At 46.9% G+C, this 21,327-nt stretch overlaps 1 protein-coding gene across 7 annotated transcripts in view; it reads right to left on the reverse strand.

Moving 5' to 3' along the window:
• TENM2 (teneurin transmembrane protein 2) overlaps window positions 1–21,327 on the reverse strand; it is an 897,969-nt gene that overhangs the window by 27,595 nt on the left and 849,047 nt on the right. For all 7 annotated transcript variants that reach the window (XM_036312664.1, XM_036312661.1, XM_036312660.1 and 4 more), the window contains 3 exons: window positions 19,389–20,263; window positions 13,100–13,275; window positions 11,096–11,331 (listed from right to left, as the gene is read on the reverse strand). In XM_036312664.1, coding sequence (XP_036168557.1) covers window positions 11,096–11,331; window positions 13,100–13,275; window positions 19,389–20,263 — 1,287 coding nt within the window. The remainder of the gene's footprint in view (window positions 1–11,095; window positions 11,332–13,099; window positions 13,276–19,388; window positions 20,264–21,327) is intronic.

Genomic DNA, 21,327 nt, shown 5'->3' on the forward strand with positions numbered 1-21,327 from the left:
AAAAATTCTTTCCTTTGTTTCTCTTGCCGTAGGAGATGTACTGGTGAAAATTCTGTGATGTGAGATGTCTGAGATTTTGCTGTCTATGTATTCTTCTAGGATTTTATGGTTTTCTGACTTACATCGTCTTTTATTCATTTCGAGTTTATTCATGTGTATGGTGTAAATTGGTGGTCTAGTTTCATTTTCTTGCATGTATCTGTCTGATTTTCCCAATATCATTTATTGAAGAGACTGTCTTGACGCCATTGTATGCTCTTGCCTCCTTTGTCAAATATTAATTGACCATAATGGTGGGGGTTGATTTCTGGGTTCTCTGTTCTGTTCCATCAATCTATACGCTTGTTCTTGTGCCAGAACCAGGCTGTTTTGCTTACAATAGCTTTGTGGTATGGTTTGCTATTGGTATTGTGATCCCTTCACTTTGTTCTTCTTTCTCAAGATTGCCGAGGCTATTCAGGGTCTTTTTTGGGTTCCATATAAGTTGTATTTAGTTACTTATGACTGGAAGTTTGTATCTTTTCTTTCGTCCAATTCCCTTCCCCTCTGGTAACCACAAATAATATGATCTAATTTTCTATGAGTTAATTTTTATTTTTTTAAGATTCTACATATAAGTTAACTCATACAATATTTGTCTTCCTCTGACTTGTTTTACTTAGCATAATGCCCTCCAAGTCCATCCATGCTGTTGAAAATAGCATTTTCTCATTTTATATGGCTGAATAATAGTCCATTGCATCTGTCTGTCTACCTATTTACCTTATATTTTCTTTATCCATTCATCCATTGATAGACACTGAGGTTGTTTCTAAATCAGGGGTCCTCAAACTTTTTAAACAGGGGGCCAGTTCACTGTCCCTCAGACTGTTGGAGGGCTGGACTATAGTTTAAAAAAAAACTATGAACAAATTCCTATGCACACTGCACATATCTTATTTTAAAGTAAAAAAACTAAATGGGAACAAATACAATATTTGTATTTGCATGTGGCCCGCGGGCCGTGGTTTGAGGACCCCTGTTCTAAATCTTGGATATCTACACTAATAAAAGAGAAACATGCAAATTTGTGTCACTCCACTACACCCACCAGCCAATCAGGATGAGTATGCAAATTAACCCAACAAAGATGGCAGTTAATTTGCATACCCAGGCACAGAGCGAGGACTGAAGGCTCCGGCTGGAGTGAAGACTGAAGACTGAAGAGCCTCACTGTGGCTGGAGGGGAGAAGCCTAGCTTTAAGGCTTGGCTTCTCTGCTGCGGCCCGACCAAAGGCCTGGGTTCTGGGTGCAGGAGGAAAACTGGTGCCGGCAGCCAGAGGAAGGAAGGCCTATTGCACGAATCTTCATGCAATGGGCTTCTAGTTATAAATAATTCTTCTCTGAAAATATGGGAGTGTAGCTATCTCTTTGACATAGTGTTTTCATTTCCTTTGAATATATTCCCAGAAGTGGAGTTGCAGGATTATATAGTAGTACTATTTTTATTTTTGGAGGATCCTCCATGCTGTCTTCTACCAACAGTACACAGAGTTCCTCTTTCTCTATATCCTCATTGGCATTGGTTTCTTATCTTTTTAACCATGGCTATTCCTACAGGCACGACATGGTACCTCACTGTGGTTTTGATTTGCATTTCCCTAATGATTAGTGATGTTGAGCGTCTTTTCATTTGGTTAGCTATTTGTGTATCTTCTTTGGAAAATGTCTGTTTAAGTCCTTTGCTCATTTTTAAATTGGATTATTTGTGGCTTCCCATGGCAGGTCAGGGCTGGGAGCCACACTCAGCGTGGGTGGGGTATGGCTCAGCTCCCTTGCCTGGGTAGGGTAGGAGGGCCCATGTTAGGCACCTCCCAAACTTTCCAAATAGGCCTCCTGGTCTGGAGGGCCAGGAGCTATACTCAGCAGAGGGTGGGGCTGTGAACAACCTCCCCCTGCCTGGGCATAGCAGGGGGACCTCCCCTCCTGGTACTGGCTCTGCTCTGGCATGGTCATCTCTGCCTGTCCACCTGTGGGCTTGAGTCTTGCAGGGCTATGCAGCCTCCGGGTGTTCTCATCAGGCCTTCCAGTCAGATGGGGCTGGGCTGGCGCCAGGACTCAGCTCTCCTGCCTGGGCGAGGGCAGACCATCACCCCGCTGCCTTCCCTGGCCAGACTGTGCCACAACTTGGCGCTGCAGATGAGCAAAGCCGCTGGTTGGGACTGCGGCTTGTGCTCTGCCGGTGGGAGCTGGGTCTGCCAAGATCTGAGTGCTGGCTGTTGGAAGCCCCTCCTTCCTTCTTCGTCACAATCAGACCCCCCTGCCTTCTCTGTGGGGTGGGACCAGAACGGGGTTCTCACGAAGCGACCCTATAATGTTGGGGCAGCTGGAGGTCCCCTCGGGGCTCCCTCTTCCTATGGAGGAACCGTAGGCTCAGGGTGACCTCTCTGCAGGGCGCTGTGCCTGCCCAGGGGTGGCGCCCGTGGGCACCATGTCCCTGCCCCTCTTCTCCTTAAAGTGCCGACTGTCTTGGCCTTTTCGGGGCCGGGGATGCTTCGGCCTCTCCCGTGTTCCCTCAGGTACTTGTCTGTGAACAGTTGTCAGTTTCTCTTATGGGGGAATGAAGTCAGGAGCCACCTATGTCACCGTCTTGGTGACTTCTATAAAAATGCCCACTCCTTCTAATAATTAAATATGATGGATTCACCGGAAGCTGAGCCAAGCAGTGCAGGCCAGTTGTGCAATCTGATTAGAAGCAAGTAGCGTTAATTATGAGGGCACCACGTGTGAAGAGGAGGTGCCCCAGCTGTGGGGTGTGGGGTGCTGGAGGGCTGGCTGGCTCATGGGCACCTGCCCCCCAGTTCCGAGAGTGCAGAAGCTTTAATTTAGCCACGCCGTCCTCTTCGCCTGAATTAAATTATCCATCTAACCATATTTAAATTAACCCCGAGGCTTCCTGGAGAACATAAAAGTTATTTTGAATGATTTCCACTGCCGGGATCAGCACAGTTCCCTTCCCAGCTGGCTCGGTAGGTGCGGAGCAACACAGAAACCAATTTTTAAATTAATACAATTTTGTGTTCGTAAGGAAGCCATTATTTTTAATTATCGAGCATTTTCCTCAGCCTGGCTTTCCCAGTTAATAAAACTCAGCTATTTAGCGCGCTTTTTATTTTTGCAGAGGGCAGGCTTGGGGAGGTAGCTTCCCCTGTGGGATCCCCCCGCCAGAATGTTTGGCTCTCACCAAGCACCCGCCTGTCACAAGGAGGCTCATAAAAAACCCAGGGAAAAGGAAACGCTGGCGTCAAAACGGCCCTAGTGGGCCCATAACGGGTGACTCCAACTAGCTCGCGGGGCAGAGATGGGAGCTGGTGATCTGAGAAACCGAGGAAATGAACGCTGGGCTGGACCCCGCCCCCCTCCCCCCAGGAGGCGGCACTGGAGCACAGCAGGAGAGGCTGCAGTGAGACTGACAGAAGAACCGTTTGCCCATCCTGCCTCCAGTAAGGGAAACACAGAGAACACTAGTGAGGAAGGCCTGGGAGTGTCCACGTCTGGCCACGTTTAAGGCAGCAGTCCTGCTGTGGAGAGGTTAGTTATTCACCTTCTGAGAGGAGAGGTCTGGCGCAGATGCCATCTTCATTTCTTTCTGGGCCGGTTATCTGGGATTTATTTATTTTATTTTTATTTTACTTCTTTTTCTTTTTAATCCTCATCCGAGGACATGTTTTTTTTTGATTTTAGAGAGAGAGGAAAGGAGAGGGAAGGAAGGGGGGGAGGAGGAAGAGAGGGAGGGAGAAAGGAAGAGAGAGGGAGAGAGAGAGAAATATACATTGGTTGCCTCCCCTATGCACCCACCTGCAACCTGGGTCTGTGCCCTGACCAGGACTTGAATCTGTGACCCTTTGGTGCATGGGCCGACATTCCAACCAACTGAGCCACACCAGTCAGGGATGTCTTCTGGGATTTAAAAAGTAGCTTCTCACCTGGCTGGTGTGGCTCAGTTGGTTGAGTGTTGTCCCGTGCACCAGGGGGTTGCAGGTTTGATTCCCGGTCAGGGCACATACGGGGTTGCTGGCTCAATCCCCAGTAGGGGGCATTCAGGAGGCAGGCGATCTATGTTTCTCTCTCATCACTGATGTTTCTATCTCTCTCTCCCTCTTCCTTCCTCTCTCTGAGATCAATAAAAAACGTATTTAAAAAATAAAAAATTAAAAAGCAGCTTCTCTCCCAGCTCCCATATAACAAGACTCAATGCTACACTGGGATCAGTGCTTGTGCAGACAAAACAACTCACTAAGTTTAAATAATGCATAATCAGAAGGGCAAGCCTCGGCAAACACATTACATAATGTATTTCCCCAAGCAAACACTACTTTCGGATGACTTGCTATTTTGGATGGTGGTGAGGTGGAAAGACCTGAATTGTGAGTTGCAGCTTTGACAACGATTAGCTTTGTCACTGCAAAGCAGCACCTTTACCGCTCGTGCCTCAGTGTGCTGATCTGTAGCGGCCTGTGAGCTTCTGGTTGGCAGTAACTTCATCTCAATTCTCTTAGTGTCTCTATTATTTTGGGCATTACTTGGTGCTCAACAAACGTTTTAAAATAAGGGGCTTGAATTAGGTAGAGTTTAAGAATCCTGGCAACTCTGATGATCTAAGGTTCTCACATGGAAAACCTAGAACAGAAAGTATGGCGGGACATCTGTGATCTCCAAATGTCTGAAGGGCTTCATTCCAAAGAGCCATTAGAGTCACTCAGGGAGGCCCCCCAAGACCTGGAATCAACAGTGGTCGAGCAGATTTTCATGATGCCACCTTAAAATCCCATTCATTCATTCATTCATTCATTCAATATTGACTGAGCACCTACTGTGTGCTTGTTACTGTGATCAACACTTAAGATCGAGCAAGGTAGTTATGACCCTGCTCTCATGGAGCTTCCAGGCCAAGGATGATAAAGACACGTGAACCAACAATGAAAAATGTGAGTGTGGTAATGAGGGTAAACATAGGGAAGAGGAAATGGGAGCAGAGGAGGGACACAGCCAGAACTGGGCTGACAAGGACAGTGTCCCAAAGGCAGTGGGTTGGTGAGCAAGGGAGAGCTTGAGGAGTGAGCAAGGGCCCCCGCGCAGGCAGAGGACTCCGTGTCAGAGGCTCTGGGACAGTCTAATGAAGGTGGTGGTGGTGGTGGGGGGGCATGGGGAAAGAGATAGCAGAAAAGAGTCGCATCTGCTATGGAAGCTCAGCCCAGACGACCAGAACGAGCTTGTACTTGTCACCCTTCAACTTGAACTTTCAGAAGCCAGGTATGTCACATGTCTCCAGCGTCTAAGAAGGAAGCAGCCGGTCAGCCTGCCGATGAATTCTCCTTCGCATTCACTAGAGCAGGGGTAGGGACCTTGTTTCTGCCAAGGGCCATTTGGGTATTTATAACATCATTCGAGGGCCATACAAAATTATCAGCTTAGCAATTAGCCTGCTGTATTTGGTCAAACATTTCATTAACTCACCCCTCACGCCTGGGCAGGGCCAGACCAAATGATTTCATGGGCCTTATGTGGCCCTCAGGCCGGATGTTCCCAACCCTACTCTAGAGGGGAAATCCGAGGAGGACTTCTGTATTTTCAAGATCCTCACCAGGGCCAATAAGCCCCCATGCCCTTGATCTCTCCTCCTGCTCAGGTTACAAGCAACCGTCTTTTATGTCTCAGGGCCTTTGCACATGCTGGTACCCTCGCATAGGAGGCTTTCCTTCCATCCCATGCCTGGAAAATTCCTATTCATTCCGTTCTCAGCTCAAATGCCATTTTCTTAGGGTGGCCTTAACCTAAACCAGACATTTCCCATTGTCCTCACCCTACAGTTTTCTTTCTAGCCGCCATCACAAGTCCCATGACTAAACTCCACCAGGGTCTTACCCCTTTTCCATCACACCCTCCCAAACAGCAAGTCACCCAAAGTAACACTTGCTTGGGGAATGCCTTATTTAATGTGTCTGCAGAAGTTTGTCCTTCTAATGAAGCATTCTTTAAGCTAATATGAAATGTCTTACAAGTTGTTCTTTCTGCACAAGCATTACTCGCAATTTAGAGTCTTGTCTGTTCTGTTTACCAATAAACATGCAATGCTGAGTACAGTTCCAAGCACATACGAGGTATTTGCAAAAGGAAACCTTAGTCGGTGCAGAGCGGGTGCACTGGAGCAGGAAGGAGCTGGTGAAATCCAGGCTTTCATGACGACCGCGTATGTCAACAGATCTACCTGAATGGGCTCCTTGCAGAATTGGGTTCACGGGTGTGTGTTCCCAGGCACACACGCATGGCTGCCTCATACCTCGCTCCTCTGTCACAGTCATTCGCCACAAAAGCAAAAGTAACGCAAGCCAACGTGTAATTGCCATGTCATATTAATTATATGGAAACCAAAACAAAATTACTAACTCCCACTTCCTCTGGGAGTACTCATGACGCTAATACCAATATCATGATGGAAGATTACCTTGGAAGCAATTTTTCTTTTGTTCTGCCTCCTACACAAGCGGCTGTTTCTTGCTTTTGCAATCTTGATGCAAATCATAAGCCGGAGGAAATATCCTGGTTACATGCCTTCCTTTTCGGAGTGCATCACGCACCAAATCCATTTCAGGATAGAGCAGAAGTTTTAAATCTTAATAGAAGGGGTCAGTTTCAGTTCTGTCTTCCAAAAAGTCTAGGAAAAGAGCTTGCTGGGGGGAGGGGAGGCATTAATGTGCTTACCAATCCATCCTCAGGGCCAGCATTTTGCCTTGTGAGAATTTTGGCTTTGGAGAATGCAAAATATATCTGGTGTGTGTGTGTGTGTGATTTAACCTACATTATTTTCCTTCTTTTTTTAAAAAAATTTTTTTATTGATTTCAGAGAGGAAGAGAGAGAAACATCAGTGATGAAAGAGAATCATTGATTGGCTACCTCCTGCACGCCCCACACTGGGGATCAAGCCCACAACTTGGGCATGTGTCCTGACCAGGAATGGAACCGTGACCTCCTAGTTCACACATATGCATACGAGGTCTTTGGTTGACCTTGTTGGTGTTAAGTTGTGTGAGTTCTTTATGTATTTTGGGTATTGACCCCTTATCAGATGTATCCTTTGCAAATATCTTCTCCCAGTCAGTAGGTTGTCTTTTTGTTTTGTTGGTGGTTTCCTTCACTGTGCAAAATCCTTTTAGTTTGATGTCTCCCATTTGTTTACTTTCCCTTTTGTCTCCCTTGCTTGAGGAGGTATATCCAAAAAGATATCGCTAAGACCAAGGTCAAAGGGTTTCTTGTCTATGTTTTCTTCTAGGCGTTTTATGGTTTCAGGTCTAACACGTAAGCCTTCAATCCATTCTGAGTTGATTTTTGTATCTGGTGTAAGAAAGTGGTCCAGTTTCTTTTCTTTTTTTTTGCACGTATCTGTCCTGTTTTGCCAACACCACTTACTGAAGAGACTGTCTTTATCCTGCCGTATATTCTTGCCGCCTCTGCCTTATATTAATTGACCATAGAAGCAAGGATTTATTTCTGGGCTCTGAGAGGTCTTTCTAATACTACACACCCCTACCCATCACTCTGCTAATTAAACCTGCAACCGCCCCCCAGGGTCCTCAGGATAAATGCCAGCCCAGCAAACTATTCCCTCCCATGTGCAGCCCGCCAGCTCGATTTTTTTTTTTTTTAAATCTGCACCCCAGTGTAACACATTCCCTTCTCTCGGGCCACGCTGAGTTAAAGCTTCTGAAATGCCATTCCCTTTTCTGACCTCTTTCTGTCTCACAGGCAACACTCCGGCTGATCACGCCTTCCCTTGATCTTCACCTGGCCAATTCCTGCTGCTCCTCAGGACTGACTCCCACTCCTCCACGAAGCTCCTCCTGCCCGCCTGTCAAACCTCAGGCCTGACAGGGCGGCCGGGTCCTGCTCAGTGCTCACCAGCATTTCCTGGGCCTCCTTGCGGCTGAGTTGAAGTGACCCCACTGTGTCCTCATCCAGCCCTGCTCAGTAAGTGCCCTTGTCATCCCAGCCTGCCTCCCCTTCCCCAGTAACCCGAGAGGCCATGCGCTTACAATGGCAGGGTCACAAGAGAGAGCGATTAGAGCTGCGATACCTGGTTTGATGCGCCGAGCCCCCGAGATGTCAGGGCTTGTTCCCTGCCACAGCCTCTCCTCTCCTGACGACCCCACGCAGCGTCCCTGCCCACGGGACATTAGCCTCTATGACAGCTTACATCACTCTGCTCCCACTGCCTTCTCCACTAGACCATCAGCTTCTTGGTGGCAAGATTTCGTTTTCTTTTTCTCCCTCTAGTCTACTCCCTCCATCATCCTGCATGTAGAGTTGGCACTGTGTAAACATCTTTTTTAAAAAAATTTGAAACATGGGTTTCATTTTCAGTCCCAATACAGGAGAGACTTACACCTAGAAGAAAATAAAACTAGACCTACCCAGGAGGGCAAGCAATTATAATCATCACATGTAATGGCCTCCTAAGAGTCCATTCTGTGAAATAAATGAAAAAATTCGGGGTGTCAAAATGGAGCGAAAAGAAAGGTCAGGACCAAAGGTAAGGAGAGAAGGGCCTGCAGTCCCATGAGCCACCAGACAGCTTGGGTGAGCGGCTGCCAACTTCCCTGCCGTGGGCGCATCTGAGGAAAGGGCCGCTCCCCGGTCTCTTAACCCACATCCCACTCCACCCTGCCTTTCCACCTGCTCCCCGCCAATCTCCGCGAGCTGCTTTTATTTCATTCACTAAACAATTTATGAATTGAATTAAACTAAATGAGATGCAAATAAATTCCAGGCTTTCTCCCTCATTTTCAAATTACATTTTCAGTCCACTCGACCTGTTATAATCTCATAGTGATTTTCATTTAAGAGCTAAATGGATATGTGATTATTGTTACAGGAACTAACACTAGACAATTAAGTGTTGAGGTGTTGATAGATAAAGCTGTGTTCTGATTTGCATAAACATGATGCCAGCAAATCTAACCCTGGCAGAAATGCAGTTATAAGACCTGCGTGCCTAACTTCTGCTAATTACCAAGAGTCCCAATATTAAGGTTGTTAATATTCAGAGTTGGGATGATAGCCATTTTGTTTTAGGCCCACATTTTATCTTTATTTGGAAAACTCAGTCAAAATGCATAGCTGAGTACTACATGAGAAGGTGTGATTACTACGTATGATCAACTTCTACCATGCCAAGTATTAAAAATCAATCACACAGCCTTGAAATCCAGTTATGAAGGATTTAGCTAATGACCTCCTTTCATTTTTGTCTTTTTTTTAAAAAAGAATACTTTTATTGCTTTCAGAGAGGAAGGGAGAGGGAGAAAGAGAGAGACAGAAACATCAGTGATGAGAGCGAATCATTGATTGGCTGCCCCCCTGCACACCCCACACCGGGGACTGAGCCCACAGCCTGGGAATTGAACCGTGACCTCCTGGCTCATAGGTCGATGCTCAATCACTGAGCCACGCTGGCCAGGCCATTTTTGTCTTTAGGAAGATACTGTGCACAGCTTGCGACTCTGCAGATAGCCAGCTGATAACCTGACGTGGACAATTAGACTCCAACTAGACAAAGGCGAACCCTAAGATGGAATGGTCTGGCTCTGCAGGGCGGTCACCTGGGTCGGTTGGATTTCAGCCCAACAACCCGGCATAAGTGATGAGCCAAGTTCTCTGGAGGGCAAGCCTTTTACTCTCAGGGGCTCCGAGCATTTGTTAAACCCTGCCCGGCTCCACTGTGTCCTATTCTCCTAGTGCTTATCTCCATCTGCAGTTATTCCAGTTATTGATTCATTTACTTATTAACTGCCCTCTTGCCCCTTTCCGCCCACCTCTGTAAGTGAGCTGCGGGAGGGGAGGGGTTTTGTGTGGTGTGCCCTGTATTCCAGGACATAGCACAGTGCCTGGCTCATAGTAGGGGTTCAGTGAACACGTGCTGGATTTTATGAAGCCTGGGATCCTTAGGATTGCCCCCTGGGGGTCAGAGACAGTCCTGAGTGCCAGATAAAGGACCAGAGCAGGCCCCAGATGACCTGGGTGCCCGGGGATCTAAACGGGAAGCTGTGTGGCCTGGCGGTTAAGAATACCGGTATGTGAAATACACGGAAAGATGGAGCTGGGGCTGAGTCCCGACTTTGCCATTTTCTACCCGTCGTGCCCTTGGATGGGTTATTTAACTTCCCAAACTCTGTGCTTTCTCACTGAAAAATGTAGATGATAATAGCTCCCCCCATGAGGCTGCTGGAAATAAAATAATGTAAGTAAAGCACCTAAGGTAGCGTTTGTATCATGAAAGTTCTCAACAAATGTTATTTGTTAATTAAAAAAAAAAAATCCTCACCCAAGGATATTTTCCGATTGATTTTCAGAAAGAGTGGAAGAGACAGGGAAAGACAGAGAGAAATATCGATGTGAGAGAAACACATCGATTGGTTGTCTCCTGCACGTGCTCCTACCAGGGCCTGGGCCGTAGAGGAGCTTGCAACCAAGATACATGCGCTTGACCAGAATCGAACCCAGGACCCTTTGTTCTCCTAAGAGTCCGGATGTAGGCCGACACTTTATTCACTGAGCCAAACTGATTCAGGCTGTTATGTGTTCATTTTTGAAAGATACAACTTATAAGTTGCCTAGACTGGGGAGGTGAGGGTTGGTCAAAACTTCCTACTGTGGGTTGCTTCCTCCTGGGAAACCTGCCCTGATTCCCAGGCTGGGGGACAGCTCCTCCTCTATCTTCTCGCTGAGCCTGTAGGATGGTCCTGCATCTACATATTCCACCTGACTGTCAACTCTTTGAGTGTTTAGCAAATTACCCGGGAGGCACTGGCACCAGTTGTCTGCTGAACTGGCCAACCAGCAGTGGGCGCTGAGGGAGAAGAAGGAGTGTGTGAAATGAGGACTCAGGCTACCTGTAGCTGTAGCAGAAGGTCAGTCCCCGAGGGATACATGGCTCCTACCGTCTGGGGGAAAGACCTGTCTTTTCCTGGGAAGCTCGAGAACAGGGACATTTACTCTGCTCCCGAGAACGAAGTGCATCCCCTACCACTTGGTGGTGACAAGTTCGGTGGAACCACTTACCCGGAGCTTCCTGCCAAAGATGGTGACTTTGCCTTTAATCTGTTCCTTTCTTAGGCGCCACTCAATGGAGTTTAGGCCATTCTCCATGGGCAGGGAGATGTTGCAGCGGCCAATGGTGGGGGTGATGGTGCCCGCTAGGACGTGGGGCTCACTGTGGAAGCTGACACCCATCCCATTGGCATACATCACCCTCAGGGTCCCGTTATTACAGAGCTGGTAGCTGTTCCGCACTTGATCTGGAGAAATGCAAGTGGGGGCGGGGACAGGGAAATAAATTATCCACTCAGTCGCAAGAGAACAGAAGTCCTGTTTTTATAGGTTTCCATGGTGCTTTGCAGCTGTCAGTCTAAGGCAGCCTTCAATTAGCACACGCACAATGTTCAGGTGGGTAGCAGAGATGCTACTGATCCGTGGAAAGAAAAACATTATTAATATGTGGCACTCCAGAAACAATTATGCCGTGATTTTTTCCTTTACTCGCTGAAGACTATTAATAGTGCATTTAAAGATGTCTATCGCCTACACAATTTGTGTCAATCAAATCCCTGATCCTTAACATATATGTTAGCTCAAATGGACAAAAATTAACAAAAACTACTAATATATATATATATATATATACATATATATATATATATGTGTGTGTGTGTGTGTGTGTGTATGTGTATATATATATATATTCCCCCAACAGTGTATACACTTTTTTCCTGATAGCTCAATTGATGTTTCTTTCTTTTCAGATTTAACTCATTGGAAGTAATTATTTAAAGTGCGTACATACATTTTTGGATACCACACACAATCATAGATATACATGTATATTTATGTATATTTTCCCTTTCGTCTACCATCAAACCTGAGGTTGATGGGTTAGCCACAGATCAGATCAACTGCAAATCAAGTATAGGATTCTTCAAGAAAATCAAGAGACACAGCAACCGTCCTGTCCTTGGTGACTCTGCTGCTGACTCCAGTACCACGCCACCTCCACTCAAGAGAACCCTATGGAGGTGCAGCTGGCATGAGGCAGACTGTGCCAGTGGGCGCTGATAACGGGCGCTTATCTGCCCGAATGGAACTTCCACGGGCCCATCAGACTTCTGACCTTTTCCTTTATCGGAAAGTTCCAGGAAGGAAATGCGAGTGAGAGACCCCTTTACAGATATGTCACTTCCTGATTATTTGGCCAAAGGAGTCCAGCTGGGCTGGCCTCTGAGACGCGGGCTTCGGGGGCAGTGAGCATGCGTGTACCTGTCACTCCCGCACCCGCAGCCGTCATGTTGGGAGACGGGATCTACATCATTAATCACTTGGCAGAGCAGAAATAGAGTCGCCGAAACAGACTCTGCTGCAGGATCGCAGTCCAGAAATGTCACCATTTATCTACTGAGAGGACACTTTTATCCTCTGACAACGGGCTAACCCACTGACATTCTATCTTAATTAAAAGAAAAATTAATCTGCACAGTGCCTTTTCTCGCCAGCCCCTGTGCTTGTCTGGACTGTGTGTCATGTCGAACAGCAACAGTAACCAGGGGGTGGTCAGACACCTTTGAGACCCCAGTCTTGGCAAGAGATTGCTAAAGAGCTGTGATGGCAGGACAACCGACGCCACAAACAAATGCCTGGGAAAGAGAATCAGACTGGGAGCCACACACACACAAACATGGGGGGCTCAAGAGAATCAACAGCCTTTGAGAAGGTAGCCATGTGTCCTGGGGCGGTGGGGAGAGGTGGAGAGAGAGGTAGGAGGTGGGGATAGCACGTGGAGAAGACAACTGACTGATATTTTCAGATAAGCCTGTAGACATTTCCAAACTTTTCAATGGTTTGGTATCAATGACCTTCTCCTGAATCTGATTAAGTCGTTTTCTGCAAAGTTGAGCTCTTATAGAGTGTGTTTGCTGTGGATATTTCACTAAAACAGCAAGTGGAGGGGTGCTGTAGAGCTCTAGAAGTCTGCTGGGCTGGGTCTGGTGTGGGTTTTGAGGTTGGGGGGCTTACCTTGCACCACCGTGTAAGAGGCCTCCACTGAAGACAGGTTGGTAATGACAGTGACGTCATCGTCACGGTTGGAGTTCTCAATGTCGATGGTGATGGATTTCTCCATTTCCCGGTGCAGACTGGTCACCACCCCCGTGGGGCGTGTCACATTGGTCAGGCGGCCCTCATGGTCATAGCTGGAGGAGGAGAGACACACGGTGGTTAGAACACAGCTGTTGGGGCTGAAGGCTTTCCCAACCCTCAGAACTACACAGAGAAAGGTTCATGGGGCCAGAGGAAGAGATTGGAAGGTGGGGTGACCAGGTGGTGCATCAGTCTGAGGCCCCCCGTCACAATCCTCAAAACCCTGGCCTGCCCTGAGAAATGGTGGTGGCACTTATACCTGACTCAGCTCAGTGAAAACCTTTCCCCTGTGGCAGGGTGCACTCCATTATGCTCTCCCACGTTACTGGGAACACCAGCTTCTGAGCATCTTTTGCTCTTTGTGTGTCCCACAAAGCCCCCAAATTAACCTTCCTAAAAATGATGCTTCCTTATGTCACTTCTCTGCTGAGCTAACCACACTCCTCTTCCATTGTGGTTGCTCAATCAAACCAAAGCCTAGCATTTGAGACCATCCATGCCCATCTAGGTCTTCCACACTCATACAACCAACTCATACAACCCACTTGTCACCTCACGGTCCTCCAGACAGTCAGCCTGGGCCAAATGCCACCTGCAGGCCTTGGCTCAAGCACAACAGGCCTGGCTGCCTGTAACTTATTCTCTGACCTTATGACCCCAAACCAACCCTGGCTCCGCTCCCCAAGCAGCCTTTTCAGACAGTTTCCCAGTGACTCATTTGACCTCAGTTGTCCTCAGCACCCACATCTAGTATACCAGCGATCGAGCTCCTACCAGAATGTTACCTGAAATTGAACCCTCCTTTTTTTTTTTTTTTTTTTTTTTTTTTTTTTTTTTTTAAATATATTTTATTGATTTTTTACAGAGAGGAACGGAGAGGGATAGAGGGCTAGAAACATCGATGAGAGAGAAACATCGATCAGCTGCCTCCTGCACACTCCCACTGGGGATGTGCCCGCAACCAAGGTACATGCCCTTGACCGGAATCGAACCTGGGACCTCTCAGTCCGCAGGTCGACGCTCTATCCACTGAGCCAAACCGGTTTGGCAGAACCCTCCTTTTTGATGTGTCATCTTTTCTCAAAGTGTGGAGTGCTTTGAGTTTTTAGTAGGAGCTTCATTGTTCCATTTGATGGGGGCATTTCCCTACTCTGGAAGATCCATTGTATTCAGAAAGTGTGGGCCCTCCTTAAGCTCCAGGAAAGGGAAAGACACTCTTTTCATTTCAAGGTCTAAATGTCAAAGCCTTTGCTGTCTCCCAGATCAGCTTTGCTACTGGAGAAGGGATGAGAAGGAAGATGGAATATAGGAGATCATTTTGCTTGGAGGGTTAAAAAGAAGGAAAAACGACTCAACCTTTGGTGTGGGCCCCTCTGGATTGGAGGGAGACAGGGACAAAGTTAGAGATGGGAGCTTGGGCAGCAGGTGCAGGGAGGAGGGCCTGAGGGAGGACTCTTGTGCACAGAACCCTCTGGCCTATTTGATGTAACCACTTAGTGCCTAGGATACACAGCGCAGATGGAGGCGCTTGGCCAATGCTTCTGCAATAAAGGAACGCAGATCTGGCTCCCGACTTTCAGTGAAGTGAGGAATTTTGCTTCTGGGGCGAACTTGGAAGAGTCGAGCTCTGTGGGTGTTGGAAGGCAGTGACCAAGTGGGGATTTCTTTCCAGGGATGAAATTGCTCAATGTCCACAAATCAATCAATGTGATATATCAACAAAGTGAAGGATACAAATCCTATGATCATCTCAATAGACTTAGAAAAGGACAATATTCAACATCCATTTATGATAAAAACTCAACAAAGTGGGTATAGGGGAAACGCACCTCAACATAATAAAGGCCACCTATTATAAGCCCACAGCTAGCATCACACTCCATAGTATAAAGCAGAATGGTTTTCATCTAAGACCAGGGAACAAGTCAAAGGGATGCCACTTTAGTCAACCTAACATCAGAGAAAACCTAGGCAGAGAAATTAGGCATGAAAAAGAAATAAAGGCACCCAAATTGGAAAGGAAGAAGTAAAACTGTCACTATTTGCATGTGACATGATATTACATAGAAGACCCTAAAGACTTTACCAAAGCACTGTTAAAATTAATAAACAAATTCAGTCAAGTTGCAGGATACAAAATCAATATATAAAACCAGTTGCATTTCTATACAGTAATAACCAAGTAGCAGAAAGAGGAATTAAAAAGCAATCCCATTTTCAATTGCATCAAAAGGAATAAAATACCTAGGAACAAATTGAACCAAGGAGGTAAAAAACCTGTCACCGAAAACTATAAGACACTGATGAAGGAAATTGAAGATACAAATAAATGGAAACATATTCTGTGCTCATGGAGTAAAAGAACGAAGATTTAAAAAAATGTCCATACTACTCAAAGCAATCAACAGATTCAGTGCAATTCCTATCAAAAGTCTAATTCTTTCCTATCGACAGGGAGAATTCTTTCCTAGTCAACAAGTAAAACTCCATTAAACTAAAAAGCTCCACACAGCAAAGGAAACCATCAACAAAATTAAAAGACACCTACTGAGTGGGAGAAAATGTTTGTAAATCATATATCTTGATAAAGTATTAATACTCAAAAAATATAAAGAACTCATACAACTCAATAACAACCCCAAACTACTTGATTAAAAAATAAATAGAACAAACAATTCTAAAATTTGTATGGAACCACAAAAGATCTCAAATAGCCAAAGCAATCTTGAGAAAGAAGGACAAAGCTGGAGGCATCATGCTCCCTGATTTCAAATTCTATTACAAACAATACGATATTGGCATAAAAGCAGACACACAGATCAATGTGGAACAGAATAGAGAGCTGAAATAAACCCACGCCAATATGATCAATTAATCACCGACAAAGCAGCCAAGACTATACAATAGGGTAAAGGCAGTCTTGTCAATAAATGGTGTTCGAAAAACTGGGCAGCCACATGCAAAAAATGGTACTTGTCCACTATTACACACTACTCACAAAAATTAAATGATTACAAACTCGAAAGTAAGATCTGAAACCATAAACGACCTAGAAGAAAATAGCTCCTTGACATTGGTCTTTGTGATTCTTTTTTTTGGACTTGACACCAAAAGCAAAGGCAACAAAAGAATAAAATCAACAAATGGGACAACATCAAACTAAAAAAACTTCTGCACAGCAAAGGAAACTACTGATGAAATGAAAAGGCACCCACTAAAAGGGAGAAAATATTTGCAAATCATATATCTGATAAGGTGTTAATATCCCAAATATATAAAGAACTCATATAACTCAAATTATAACACCAACTTGCCAAGTTCAACCTATGAACCAGGAGGTTGAGGTTTGATTCCCGGTCAAGGCACATGCCCGGGTTGCGGGCTTGATCCCCAGTGCGGGGCTTGCAGGAGGCAGCCAATCAATGATTCTCATCATTGAAGTTTCTATTTCTCTCTCTCTCTCCCTTCCTCTCTGAAATAAATTAAAAAAAATATATAAATGAAAACACCAACATGAGAATATGTATGCACCACATATTCATTACAGCATTATTTACAATAGCCAAACTATGGAAACAACCTAAGTGTCCATTGATGTCTGAATGGATGTAGAAAATATGGTGTACTATATATGCAATGGAATAGTATTCAGCCATAGAAGAATGAAGTCTTGCCACTTGTGACAGTATGATGGATCTTGAGGGCATTATGCCAAGTGACAGAAGTCAGACAGAGAAAGACAAATTAAAAAAACCCAAATGAGCTCATAGATACAGAGAACAGATTGGTGTTTGCCAGAGGCAGGGGTGGAGGTGGGGTGGGTGGTTGTCATGGGTGAAGGGGGTCAAAAGGTGAAAACTTCCAGTTATAAAATAAGTCATGGATGAAACATACAGCAGGGTGACTCTAGTTAATAACACTGTATTGCACATTTGAAGGTTGCTAAGAGGGTAGATTTTGAAAATTCTCATCACAAGAAAAATGTTTAATAATTATATGGTGAGAGATATTAACTAGGCTTATTGTAGCTATCATTTTGTATAAACACTGAATCATTATATTGCACATCTACAACGAATATAATCTTATATGTCAATTTTACCTCAATAAAGAACAGTATGACCGTTCCAAGTGTTTGGGCATGGGGTACCTCGTGGAGTATGCAGTAACAGGCAGAGTCCCAGCTCTTGCACGGCAGGGACCGGGAGGTGCTTATTCTGTGGGACCCGGGCCAGGACTGAGTTCCAACCCCTGCATTACCTGGACACCTACGATGTGCAGGTTGCCTGGCTTCCGTATGACAGAAGTGGCAAGCATTGGATAACTTCCGGGGAACAGAGGATTGGGGTGGTGATCAGAATCCCAGGGGAACAGGGTGAGGAACATGTCCTCTTTCAAAGAAGATTCGGCTGCCTCCGGCTCTGCTTGCTTCCCCCGTGCAGTGGGCCTCTTCACCCTCAGGCCTTTTTGAGTCTACGTGTGCAAGGAGCTGTGGGCTCCTGCGATGGGATCTCAAGGCCACCAAGAAGCCAGTCCGGCCTCCCTCAGTCTGTGTGGCGCCGGAGGCTGCCTTTGACTCAGTTATTCAGCGAGTATTCACTGAGTGCCTACTATGCGCTTGGCACGATGCAAAGCACTGGAGACATTGCTAGCAACGAAATGGGTGAAAATCCCTGCCCGCAGGACCTGTGTGTGCTGGGCAGAGAGGGCTAAAATCAACCAAGTTGAAATGTACAGTGTGGTAGGTGGTGACAAGTGGCAAGATGCCACTGAGATGCGCTGGGTCTTTCAAGGGAAGATGAGGGCCTGGGAGGTGTCTGGGTCACTTGCATAGCTTTAACCTAATTTAGCGTGAGAGATAAAGATGGCACTCGGATGGTGCCTTTGGGGACAGAGTAACCGGGCTGTAAAATTTGGTCAAGTTCCTGTGCCTTGAAGGATGTTAGGATGCCTCAGAAATCTGAGAAAGATAGCTATACCCAAAGAAAGAAGACAGAGCAAGGGAGAGCGATTCTGCAATGCAGCAAATTCCCAGCAGGTGGCAACAGCTTCCTGTACATTCTCCCAAGCCCACCGTCACTACCATCAGAAAGTGAACATTCTTGGATTTAGGAGTGAGCAACGATGTTTCTCTCTTGTTCCCCCTTCCCTCTGTGACAACCCCTCCCTACCGTACTAAATTCTTGGCTAGCAGCAACACCCAGACAGAAAGCAAACCCCTCGAACACATAGGGTTTAACCAGATCCTTCCCCATCCAGGAGAGCCAGATGTTTGAAAATTCCACCCCCGTCTGAGGCAGCCGTGGGCAGAACGATGCCTTAGCAATTTCCTCCAGCCAGCATCCCAATGGTCAATACCTGCCGTTGCCGGCAGTGTGGCCAAGCGCTGCCTGCAGCATGAGGGGCAGCAGCTTTTTCTGGCAAAACACACGGCGGGACTATTAAGTGTGAGATAATTGTGAGGGGAAATATGACCGGCGCTGGCGTCTTTTAATATACCTAGCACTTTATCTGTATTGATCTGCTTCTGCTGGAGAGGAAATGCAGAGTTTATCTACCTGTCTGTGCAATCAAGTGTGTGGCCGGACCTATTGGCAAATTACAGGAGTCCCGCCAGGATCTTGCCTTTTAGGTTCTAATTTCCGTACACACGGCAAACACGAATAATCAGCGGAGTTAATCAGCACTTGATCTCCCAGGTGCGGCGTGTGTCCAATATCCTGACACTCTGACGACAGGCAGGCAAGAGGAATTCCCAGCTCTTGCAGGGAGAAAGCTCCACAGTGCAAATCACTGAGGAGTCAGGGAGAGCGGCCATGGGCGCCTTAGGGCCATGGGAGACATGAACGTTAGAAGGACAATATGACTGAGCAGTTCTAGAAGCTACTTGAGGGCCAGTTCTTCTTCTTCTTTTCTAAAATATATTTTTATTGATTTCAGAGAGGAAGGGAGAGGGAGAAAGAGATAGAAACATCAATGATAAGAGAGAATCATTGATCGGCTGCCTCCTGCATGCAACCTGGGCATGTGCCCTTGACCAGAATTGAACCTGGGACCCTTCAGTCTACAGGCTGATGCTTATCAAACTGGCTAGGGCGAGGGCCAGCTCTGATGCCAACGAGGGTGGGGTGAGTGCTCTTGGGACATACTTTATAAACCCACTTACTCATAGAATGTCGTCCATCCCGTTTCGTCACTCTTGGTGGCGAGGAGGCCAGTGTTCCCGTCGTAGGTCATGAGGCCAAGCTCCAGGGTCTGCGTGGCCACGACTTTGAGGCCCCCGTTGGTGCCCACCGTGAGCGTGATGATCTGGTTGTCAGGCATGAGCAGGTGGCGGGCAACGCCGCTGCTGTCCCGCCGGATCTTCAGGGAGTTTCCACTGTTGTCGATCAGCTCCGTGACGTCGTTGTCCGCGCTGTAGGTGAAATTGTACAAGTGCTCCCCCGTGACCAGGCTCACCGTGTACTGGTGGATGCCATCGGCGTTGAAGACGTACAGCTCCTGCTCCCCGGGGGAGGCGGCCTCGTACTGGTTGAAAGCATTCAGCACGGGCTTGTTCTTGCTGACCGCCCTGATCCGGATGTTCCCCAGGTCCGCGATGTAGATGGTGCCGTCGGGAGCCACGGCCAAGGAGGACGGGGCGTTCAGGATGGCGTCCGTGGCGTAGGCGTCGTCTCCCGAGTAGCAGTTGCAGTTGACGTCGTTTTTGCAGTCGCAGTCCGAGGCCGCGCCCGCGAGCAGGCAGATCTCCCCGTTGGTGGTCACCTGGCGCAGACGGTTGATCTTCTTCTCGTCCGTCTCGGTGATGTAGAGGACACCGGTGTGGGAGATGGCGATGGCACTGGCCGACTCCAGAGCGGAGTGAATGGCTAGCTTGCTGAGCGAGTAGTCGATGCCCGGGACCTGGCAGTGCATGGGGCGCCCCGCGATGATGCTCACCTGGTGGTTCTCTGTGATGCGCAGGATGACGTTGTTTTCCAGGACGTATAGGGAGTTGTCCATGGGGTTGACGGCAAGGTCTGTGGGCCACTCCAGGCGGACCTGTGGGTGACACGGCGTCTGATTAAAGAACAGCATCTAATGTGCCCAGTGTTTACCTGTGTCGGACACTTGTGTTGTTTTTTTAAAAAATATTTTTTATTTCAGAGAAGAAGGGACAGAGAGAGAGAGAGAGAGATAGAATGATGAGAAAGAATCATTGATAGACTGCCTCCTGCATGCCCCCTATTGTGGATCGAGCCTACAACCCATGCATGTACCCTTGACCGGAATCAAACCCAGGACCCTTCAGTCCGCAGGCCCACACTCTATCCGCTGAGCCAAACAGGCTAGGGCCACTTGGGTTGGTTTTATGCGGCTGGGGAAAAAGGACTTTTTACTAACATCCTGTATGGAGACCCGCCCATCATCAAACCCCTTGCCCACTGCCCATGATGATATACACGACAGAGAAGAAGAGACTGTGTAACACATATCTCTTACTGCAGTGGTTCTCAACCTTCCTAATGCCGTGACCCTTTAATACAGTTCCTCATGTTGTGGTGACCCCCAACCATAAAATTATTTTCGTTGCTACTTCATAACTGTAATTTTGCTACTGTTAGGAATCATAATGTGAATATCTGATATGCAGGATATATTTTCATTGTTACAAATTGAACATAATTAAAGCATAGTGATTAATCACAAAAACAGTATGTAATTATATATGTGTTTTCCGATGGTCTTAGGTGACCCCTGTGAAAGGGTTGTTCGACCCCCCAAAGGGGTCGCGACCCACAGGTTGAGAACCGCTGTCTTACTGTATCGTCAGCTGTGGCTAGAGCAGGTCACTAGCTCTCCCAGGATGTTTTTCTCAGCCCCAGGTGATTAGGCCAGGGTCAGAGTCATCATACACGACTGTACTGGTCGTCCACTGCCCAAGGGGCTAATGTGACCCAGCCCATATCCTGCTCACCGAGCCATGGGCTGGAGGAAGCTATGTTTGTTTTAAGATGACCCCTTTATCTAATTCACAGAAAGAAGCTGTGAGGTTTGGAATGTGGCCCTGACTCAAGGGCAGCCCCTGGCAAGGCTGGCCAGCAAATTACAGCTCGGGTGTTTGC

This window comes from Myotis myotis, unplaced genomic scaffold (genome assembly GCF_014108235.1).
Source record: "Myotis myotis isolate mMyoMyo1 unplaced genomic scaffold, mMyoMyo1.p scaffold_m19_p_6, whole genome shotgun sequence".
Lineage (NCBI taxonomy): Eukaryota > Metazoa > Chordata > Mammalia > Chiroptera > Vespertilionidae > Myotis > Myotis myotis.